The 10,052-nt window shown below is 56.6% G+C and overlaps 2 protein-coding genes across 2 annotated transcripts; one reads left to right on the top strand and one right to left on the bottom strand.

Moving 5' to 3' along the window:
- The first annotated feature begins 54 nt into the window (after window positions 1-54).
- On the top strand, window positions 55-1,506 carry CCDC85B (coiled-coil domain containing 85B). Its single transcript, XM_043926567.1, has one exon. It carries the CDS (start codon window positions 659-661, stop codon window positions 1,265-1,267), a length of 609 nt encoding a protein of 202 aa, XP_043782502.1. The 5' UTR covers window positions 55-658; the 3' UTR covers window positions 1,268-1,506.
- On the bottom strand, window positions 1,482-8,546 carry FOSL1 (FOS like 1, AP-1 transcription factor subunit). Its single transcript, XM_043926558.1, has 4 exons — window positions 8,094-8,546; window positions 5,677-5,874; window positions 3,572-3,679; window positions 1,482-3,152 (listed from the first exon to the last, which is right to left on the bottom strand). Exons 1-4 carry the CDS (start codon window positions 8,181-8,183, stop codon window positions 2,733-2,735), a joined length of 816 nt encoding a protein of 271 aa, XP_043782493.1. The 5' UTR covers window positions 8,184-8,546; the 3' UTR covers window positions 1,482-2,732.
- Between the last annotated feature and the right edge of the window lie 1,506 nt (window positions 8,547-10,052).

Genomic DNA, 10,052 nt, shown 5'->3' with positions numbered 1-10,052 from the left:
ACTGAACAAACAAATCCGTTGTATGCCCCTCCCACCGGACAGGAAACGGTCTGTGAGAGGGAGAGTAGGCTGATGATGTGAGCCAGGACGTTTGGACTTAGGTTTCCAAGGACTGAAAACGATGCTCAGTGAGACGAGACTCTACAGTTCGAGCAAATCTAGGAAGGATGGAAAGGCGATCCGTCTGGATTTTGTCAGAGGGTGGGCGCAAGAGTCGGGGGTCGACACTGGAATCTTGGTTCTCAGAGGGAGTCGAGAGGCCTGGGCTCGAGCTTGAGGCGGTTTGGAATTGGAAGGTACGAAGCGCCTACTTTGGGGCTGTCTGGAACCGAGGTCGGGGACGCGGATACCCAAAGTCAGCGAGCGTCAGGGACTCCGCGGTCCGAAGTGGGCGGGGAAGGGCTTCATTCTGGGAGCCTGGACCCCGCCCCTTTCCGAGGGCGCTATCCCGGATTGGCTGTTCGTCCTTGACGTCTTGGGGCCCCGCCCCGGCGCGCGCCCCGCCGCGTGCCCACCCCCGCGCGGCTGCTGCATCCTACTCTAGCTCCGCCACAGCTTGTCCACTGAGCGGGTGCCTGAGCCCCAGCGGCAAGGAGCTCGTCGTGGGGCTCCTGGGCCGCGGCGGCGGGCAGGCGATGCTCCAGAGGCTTAGGCAGCCATGGAGGCCGAGACGGGCGGCCTGGAGGAGCTGACGGATGAAGAGATGGCGGCTCTGGGCAAGGAGGAGCTGGTGCGGCGCCTGCGGCGGGAGGAGGCGGCGCGCCTGGCGGCTCTGGTGCAGCGCGGCCGCCTCATGCAGGAGGTGAATCGGCAGCTACAGGGTCACCTGGGCGAGATCCGCGAGCTCAAGCAGCTCAACCGACGCCTACAGGCCGAGAACCGCGAGCTGCGCGACCTCTGCTGCTTCCTGGACTCGGAGCGCCAGCGCGGGCGTCGCGCCGCGCGCCAGTGGCAGCTCTTCGGGACCCAAGCATCCCGAGCAGTGCGCGAGGATCTGGGCGGTTGTTGGCAGAAGCTAGCCGAGCTGGAAGGCCGCCAGGAGGAGCTGCTGCGGGAGAACCTGGCGCTCAAGGAGCTCTGTCTGGCGCTGGGCGAAGAGTGGGGTCCCCGAGGCGGCTCCGGCGGCTCGGGGGGCTCTGGCGCTGGGCCGACACCCGAGCTGGCCTTGCCCCCCTGCGGTCCTCGTGACCTGGGCGATGGAAGCTCCAGTACCGGCAGCGTGGGCAGCCCCGATCAGTTGCCCCTGGCCTGCTCCCCAGATGACTGAGGGCACAGCTTCCCGCCGATGCCCGCCCGGATTGCTCCTCAAGCGACGAGACTGCGGTGAACCTGGGGACCCAGACGCCGCCCCGGCCGCGCACGAAGGGCCGATGGAATGGACTTAGAAACCCTAACACTGAGGAAGGCCCCTGGCTCTCGCTGGCGGGGCAGTAGGGGGACTGGAGGCTGGAGTGGAGGGACTTACTGGGGGCTGGGTGGAGGCTAATAAACTGAGGCGGAAGCAGAGCCCATGGCTCGGGCGCGTCTGTTTGGAACTCGCCGGCGTTGGGACGAGGGCGGGGACCATTGGGGGTACCATTCCCATCTGGAGGGACAGTAGAACTAAGGTGGCTGACTCCCCCATTACTTCAGTCCTGGGGCGGGATGTGGGACAGTGGTGAGCCATTGGCTCCCCCCATCAGGCCCCAGGACAGGCCGTGATCCGGCCCCAGAAGTGGCTCCAGCTCCCTTCCCGGCTCCTTCCTGTCCAAGACAATGGAGCAGGAAGCAGGTGCTGGGGGCCTAAAACCCACTCAGCCGCCTCCCGAGAGGCTGGAAGGGGCCTAACAGCGCCCTCCGGTGGCACAGGCGGGAGCACTGTGGGTCCCCCACTGGGAGGAGGATAATCCTCTTGGCTTGGCACCTCACAGCACTTTCTCTTCCTCTTCTCAGTCCTGGAGATGAGGCAGAACAGATGTAGCCTCATTTGTCAGATAAGAAAATCGAGGTCCAGAAATATCAGTTTGTCCAAGGTCAGGTAGTGAGTTGGTGGAGCTGAAATGGGAGCCTGAGGCTTCTGGTTCCAAATGGTCTCCCTTTAGCCTCTGGGTCCAATGAGAGCAGGCTAGAGCTTCAAGCCTTTTATTCCATTTTGGCAGGTTTGTACAAAAATACTCTCTTTAGGAAAATAAATAGCAGCTGCCCACGCTGTGGAGGCTTGGAGCTAAAGTCTTCTCAGAGCTGGGGGCCGCAGGTCAGCTCTGGCACTCTCCTGAGCCGTTCCTTTTAGGAGGCGCTGGCAGAGTGTCCTGGTTCAGTAACCTGGTGCTGCTCGCAGTGCGGCTGGGTGAGTTAGTGTTCTAGGCTGGTAGAGTATCATCTTCTGTCAGGGGTAGGGTTGGGTGGATCACAGGAAGAGGTGATGAAGACCATAGGGGTGATCTGTAGGGGATTAGGGCTCCAGAGGACCTCTGAGAATCTACAAAGTCCCTTGGGAGCTGCCCGGAATTCCCTCCAACAAGTGGGAACTATTTTGTCTCTGATTTAGTGCAAATTGTGCTAGAGAGGCCAGCTCTGGAGAACCAGTGGGCAGCTTTGGCTCTACTAGGAAGCAAAATATGCTCAGTCTCGTCTGGAGGGATGGAGAAGAATCTGCTGGGGTTGGACATGGAATATGATCCAGGCCAGCTGGACTAATGAGCAGGGAAATACTGGTTAGGGTGGCACCCACAGGGAGCAAGAGCTGGAGTGCCTCATAAGGCCAGGAGGGTTGGGGAGCCCAGGGGATCAGAAGAGGGGTCCCCACTGCTGCTGCTACTCTTGCGATGAGCTGAGGCACAGGGCTCTGGCGTGCTGGGGTAGGTGAAGACCAGACTGGGGGTGAAAGGAGTCAGGGAGGGTGTGGTCATGAGCGTGGGAGTGTGCAATGCTTCGGGTTCAAGTACAGGCCCTGGGGAAAGGGAGATACATGGCACAGGGCGGGAGGGGCCTGGCGGGCTGCTGCTGCCGCTGGCACCGCCTGTGCCGCTGGTTTCGCTCTCCTTGGCCCCTTCCGGGATTTTGCAGATGGGGCGGTGGGCTTCGAGCACCAGCTCCAGGCGCTCCTTCTGCTTCTGCAGCTCCTCAATCTCTCGCTGCAGTCCAGATTTCTCATCCTCCAGTTTGTCGGTCTCCTGTGGACGATAAGGAAAGGAGTCAAGAAGAAGAGGGCTGAATGTCGCAGAGCCTCCCGCGGTGGTAGTGATTGGCAGGTTGGGGCGCGGGGGAGGGGAGGCTGGGGGGAGTAGAGAGTCTCCATCAAGTCTGGACTACAACTCCCATGAGCCCATAGGAGAATATGGGCACGATTCCCATCAGGCTCGGGGGCACCTTTGAAAGATATTGTCGGGCCTGCTTCAACTCTGCTATGTTCAGAGCGAGACACGCTGCAACTAATTTTTAACCACTTTTTCCTCGTCGCAGTGCCGCTCCAACGGGGAGCTTGGGGGAGGGGATGTATCTAATGGCGCCCCCTGCGGCCCTTGGGAACTGGGGGCTCTCTGAGGTTGGGTGGGCCGGGACCAGGGCACCCTCTGCACTCGCTGATGCTCACCGCCTGCAGGAAGTCGGTCAGTTCTTTCCTCCGGTTCCTGCACTTGGCCGCAGCTAGCTTGTTCCTCTCTCGCCTCACTCGACGGCGTTCCTCCTCCTCGGGGCTGATCTGGGGGAAGGAGGGTTACAGAGAACAGTGAGGTGGACTCTGTGCTGCTGGCCCAGTGGTAGGACCCTGGCAGAGGGCATGGCAGCGCAGGGGCGCCTTCACATTGCACTCTGGGGACCTCCCCACCCTGACCCGTTCCATATTTAGTAAGCTTGGATTAGTCAAATTTCCTTCTCCCTCCCAGCTTTTGCTACCTATGATTCCTCTGGGAATGTCCTCCCTGTCCCTCTATAAATCCTAACCCTCCTCTCCCAGGACTCAACTGAGATCCCTCAGGCCACCACGACCCTTCCTGGAAGTCTTCTTTCATTCCACAGCTGTAAGTGGCCGTTGCAGCCACTCTTTTTCAAAGGAACCTCATTCTTTTCAGTCACTTGATAACCAAACCTCCTCTTCCCCAGGAGCTGTAAGCACTAAGAGGGGCTAATGAGAGCTTCTATGTAGTTATTTATTGGGAACCTACTGTGTGCCAGCTAAGTGCTTTATGTGAATCCTTAACCCAGCTTCTCTTGTAAGGAGCCAAAAGCCAGGGAAGATGAATAACTTGTTTGTGGTTCCAGAGCAGAAATGAAAATCCATGTGGTTAAGAATCTGCTTTGCAGTGCTGGGGACACTGGTTTGACCCCTGGTCCAGGAAGATCCCACATGCTGCAGAGCGACTAAGCCTGTGTACCACAACTACTGAGCCAGAGCTCTAGAGTCTGTGCTCCGAAACAAGAGAAGCCAACACAATGAGAAACCTGCACACCACAAAGAAGAGTAGCCCCTGCTTGCTGCAGCTAGAGAAAGCTTGAGAGCAGCAACAAAGACCCGCCACAGCCAAAAAATAAATAAATCTTAAAAAAAAAATCCATGCAGTCTATTTAACACTGAGAAAGGGGCCAGCTGATGGACACCACCTCTCCCAAAAAGGAGCCCATTCATAACCCATCTAGGAGTACCCAGGATCAAAGAAATGTGGCTGAAGGAAGTCCAGGAGCCTGCCTCTGGGGCTTACACCATAGTCTCCTTCCATCTGGTCACAAAAGCCAGCCATTCTTTTTCTGGAAAAGCCACCCCTGACTAATCGCACATTTCTCAGGATTCTAACTGTCCTTTCCATCCTCTACCCTGCTGTCAAAGCAAACTCATTAAGGGGCAGCCCTCACCCACTACAATCTCAGATACTGAAATGCCCCAGGGAGAGCAAACAGGAACCAGTACCTTAAAGACCCTCCGGCTCTTAATCATTTATTTGGGTAAGGACTTTATTACTAGCAGTGAGCAGCCAAAAACCCTGGTTTGGAAGGCAAGTGTTCCCAGCTCTTTCAACTTCAAGCCTCCTCTTACCTCCTGGTGAGACACTGTGGCTTGGTGGGTATGATCTGACTTTAGAATTGGACAGTCCTGTCTCATTACTCACTCCTTGTGTGACCTTGGGCAAGTGACTATCTCTCTGTGCCTTCATCTCTTTAGCTGTAAAATGGGGGAAAGCCAGAGTTCATTCCCAAGAGGGTTTTTGTGAGGATTAAATGAGTTAGAGAAATTGAGACTCAGAGTAGCTGAAGGAAACCCTTTCTGTTTTCACCTCGGCAACACAGCCAGCCTAAGCCCATCCTCTCCACACCTGTCGTCAGGTGGAGCCCCACTACTGCCCACACAGCTCTCCACATACACACCTTACATGTTCTCACCTCTGCCTCCTTTCCTGCTCCTGCCATCCCCTCTACCTGGAATGTCTTTTCCATCATCTGTCTCCCTATGCAAATCCTACCCATTCTTCTAGGCTAATATGCCTCCACCTCCAGGAAGTCTTCCCTGATCCAGAAGTGACCGCATTGCCCTCTGGGTCTCCCCAGGGGCTCTCATCACTTTCTGTCTTGGCCAATAGTAATCAGTGAGCCTGTTCTCCCCACACCCCTTCTCAGCCTGTGTTCTGCTTCCAGACAAGAGTTTATTTTCTGCACCTCAGCACCCCTGTGGACTCAAGAACCTTCGTGAGCACCTCTGCTTCTTACCTGTTCACAGGGCCGGCGACGCACCCCTGGAGTTGGGCCCAGGGCCCGGATGACTCCTGGCCGGGGCTGTGGGGGACTGTACGGGGGATAGGCCAGAGGCCTGGGGTAGCTGCTGGGTCCCAGGAAGTGAGGCTGAACCATCCACTGCAGCTCCTGGTTGCCACTCACAGTGTTGATGCTTGGCACGAGGTGGAACTTCTGAGGGATAAGACATGGAGGGCCAAGGATAAGGTCTGTGTGGATTGAGGGGCTTCCAGTAATAAAGTGTGAATTCCAGGTGCTGTCCCAGACACTTTAAAAATACTGACTCCTTATAATTTGCACAACAGTATCTTCATTTTAAGGGCTTCCCTGGTGACTCAGCGATAAAGAGTCTGACTACATTTCTGATGCCAATGCAGGAGATGAAGGTTTGATCCCTGGGTCAGGAAGATATCACTTAGTGGAGAAAATGGTAACCCACTCCAGTATTCTTGCCTGGAGAATCCCATGGACAGAGGAGTCTGGTGGGCTGCAGTCCATGGGGTTGCAAAGAGTCGGACACGACTTAGTGACTAAACAACAACAAATCTTCATTTTCAGACAGGAAAACGGTTGTCCCTAGATAGACAGTCAATAAGTGGGAAGTGAGGTTTGGGCCCAGGTGGTCAGGGTCTTACCAGCTCCTGCACCCTGCCTGAGTCCCATCTGCACAAGGAAGATAATGACAGCCCCAGGAAGATTCCCTGGGGAAGGAAACGGCAACCTGCTCCAGCATTCTTGTCTGGGAAATCCCATGGACAGAGGAGCCTGGCGGGCTACAGTCCATGGGGTTGCAAAAAGTCAGACATAACTGAGCAACTTAGCACAACTTCTAGGGTGACGATGAGAATCAGGTAAGAGAATGTGTGTGCGACAGAGCCTGGCAAGTGGCAGGTACCCAACATACAGGGGCCATGGTAGGCAAGAGCCACTGCTCTGGGTTCAAGCTAGCCCAGTTCTGATCTTAGCTCAGCCATTTACTGGCTGTCAAGGTAAATTATTTATCCTCAATATGCCTCCGTTTCCTTGTTTTTAATATTGTCATAGGTTAAGATCATTCCCCTGATGCCAAGAAGTACCCTTCAGTAGCTCTGAGGTCACAGTTTAATTGACAAATTAAAAAAAAAAATAGTGGCACAAAATAACGGGTTTTAAAATCAATGGGGTCTTAGGTTCTGTGAGACAAGGTAAAAAATGAGGTGGAAAGTGCCCAACACAATGCAAGACTGCACAATATGCGCTGCCACGATTTTTTCAGCCAGAAATGTGAGGAATGGGTTGAGATAGGGACTCAGTGTTCCGGAGGAGAACTGAGTTCAAGCCCTGGGGCTGGGCCCTGGGTGTGGGCGCCCAGCCGTCCGGGAAGCTCCCTCAAGCCCAGGCAAGTCTAGACAGCAGTGTCCCCGGCTCAGCGCTGCGGGCCCAGTGGCCCAATGACCCTAGTTCCCGGCCTACGTACCGCCGGCGGCATCTCCTGCTCCCGACGTTGTCAGGGCCCGGGCAGCTCCGGGCCAGGAAGGGAGGGGCGCCCGGGGTGAGTCACCCACCGTGACTCGGCCGCCGTGACTCGGCGGAACGGACGCCGCTCCTTTCCACCCCTAGCGACACGTGCTCATCGCCCCTCGACAGGAAATGGGCACCTGCAGCCTCCCGGATCCCCCCAACCGGCAGCGGGCGCCGTTCGATGTCGAGAGTCGGGGGCGCGGGAGTTGCCGGTTGCATGACCCCGCGCAAGTCCTGGCACCTCGCGGTCTCCACCCGCCCCAACCCGTAAAGGGGTCAAGAGCCAGTCTTCCGGAGCCCACCAGCTCCACTGCGGCTGGACGGGGATGAGAACTTGGCGATGGGGTGGAGAGGGACAAACAAACAGGCAGGCACTCGGACAACCACAGACAGACTGCTCAGGATTCCCAGTCTGTCCGGGCAAGCCGGCTGGGGGAGCCAGTGCGTGGGGACCTCTCGGCCGCGGCTCAGACTCCGGACCTCGGAAATGTCGTCCGAGATGGATCGGACTCTGATCCGGTCGGGGCTGGGACTAATCCCGGACCAAGGGGGTCCCCTTCCGAAGCAGATGGGACAAAGAAATTAACGGTGAACAGGAGGAAGGAGAAGAGGTAACAGAGACGGAGGGACAGAGAGACAACGGACAGAGGGGGAGGGGGACGTGCGCTTGGGCAGATGCTCGCAGAGATGTGTTCCTCCCGCCGTGCGCGCTCTGCTGGGCTGTGGGGCAGAAAGTGCCTTTGGACAGCGGAGAGTGGGCAGAACCCGCTGCCACGGCTCCGAGACCTGGTCTCTCCCCCGGTTCCCGGTCCCAGTCCCCGAGTGTGCCGGAGCGGCCCGCGCTCTCCTCGGCGCTGTCCACCTGTGGACTCCAGGTGTCTGGTTCCTCTCACCTGCTGGCCTGTGGCCGGGGGCTGCGTCGGGCCGCCGTACGCACCGCCGGCGCCGGAGCTCGGTCCGGGTTCCCCGTAGTCTCGGAACATGCCCTGGGTTGGCGGCTCTGTGGGGTCCGCGTCGGCGGCTTCGGTTCTGACTCACTCGCTCCTAGCGGAGTCTTTTCTTTTTATGAATGAAAAGTCCTCGGGCTGAACCACTTCTACTGGGGGGGTGGGCGGAGGAGGGCGGGCGTTTCGCCCCGGCTCTGGTCACCTCCAGGCTCCACCTCTCCAGACGCGCCGCCTTTTATCAATCCGCCCTGAACTTTTCTGTCGCCTCCCACAGTCCAGTAGCCACAGACTCTCGGTGGGGAAAAGGGGCGGATCTGGCGGCTCCCAGGGACAGCCGCGGGCCCGCCCCCTCTGACGTAGCTGCCCAAACATGGTGCGATTTCCTCGCCGCGCCCAGGTGGAGCGAAGGATTCCCCCGCGGACCTACGCACCTGCGAGCAGCCGGGCGCCCCGCCCCGCCTCGCCCCGCCTCGCCCCGCCTCGCCCCGCCTCGCCCCGCCTCGCCCCGCCTCGCCCCCAAGAGCCGATTGGCCCCCGCCCCCCCCCCCCGCCCCTCGGTTCCCCCCGCAGCCCCACTGCTTGGTCTAGCCTAGTGTTTGCATGCGTAAAATGGGACAAAATAATCACAGAGCGACCTTGCCACGCGTGGGAAGTTGGAATGAAGAATATGAAAGAAGTCTGGAAACTGTACATCGGATTATAGATGTGATTGGTGTTACTAGTATTACCATCATCATCACCTACTGGGTGCTTATTCATGCCCGGAACCATGCTACTGCCATCCAAGTCGTGACATGAGTCCCCTTCACTGGCGCTGTTTTAAGGTTCAGGTACACGAAAAACTGAACAAATGACAAACCAGAGTTACAAAAATGGTGTGTATTTTAAATAATTACAAGGACATGTTAATACTTTGAACTACCCACAGATACAAAGCAATACAATTGTCTTACTCACAGGATAATTTCAGGAACTGTAGCAAGGTTTAATTCAGAGCCCCGACCAGTAGTGAGAGCCTGTCAACTGAGCCAACTGGACACAGTTCTGTGTTCTGATACACGCCATCTTCCTTAAATACTGTAATGGCTCTTCCAGGACTGTGTTGTCATCAGCCTTGTTTGGAGATTATGTCAAAGGTTTGTGTGAATGTGAGGCCAGGACCAAGTGTCAACAACCCAAAACCAACAACTCTGGGAGGAAGGTCCCTTTATCAGCCCCATTTTGCAGATGGGGAAACTGAGGCCTGAACAGAGTAAGGAGCTGCCGGAGTCACACAACTACAGAGATTGAGAGCTGGGCTGTCCTGCTTTCCACTGGTACCTCCTTTTGACTGGCTCCAGTTTTGTCCTCAAAGAAGGGAAATTTCAGGAAGATGGGGTCCTGGACTACCTTCCTCAGGGACAGAGGCCATGGTTGGTGGATGCATTCAGGACTTAGAACCAAGAGGCCAGCTTGGCCCTGGGCTTCCAGTCCCAGAGTTACCATTTTCCGTCTCTGTTACCCTGGGCAGGTCACCTTCCTTCTGAGTCTTGCTCCTAGTGGGAATAATTGAGCCTCCTGCTGACCTCATGGGGCGGCTGTAGGATCAAATGAGATCACAAATGTGAAAGTGCTTTGTAAGCTGTAAAGTGAGGCGCACTCAGAAGGTGGTTACGTCTGGTGCCTCTCCCTTTTCCTTATTCTACTCAGTGCTTGTCATTGTCTAAAAAGAAAAGAAACCACGAGCAGTTTGCCAGAATGAGAAATACATGGGTGTGTGTATGTGTGTGTGAGTGTGCATGCATGCATATGTGCACACATGTGTGCATAAGTTGGGGGGAGAGGCAGTGTGACTCATGGAAAAGAACATATGTGCTGGAATCATATGCCTGGGTTCTGAATTCGAATTCTTCTTACGCTGCTCGC

The sequence above is a fragment of the Cervus elaphus genome, chromosome 2 (genome assembly GCF_910594005.1).
Source record: "Cervus elaphus chromosome 2, mCerEla1.1, whole genome shotgun sequence".
Classification (NCBI taxonomy): Eukaryota; Metazoa; Chordata; class Mammalia; order Artiodactyla; family Cervidae; genus Cervus; species Cervus elaphus.
This window is presented reverse-complemented; position numbering and strand designations above follow the sequence as displayed.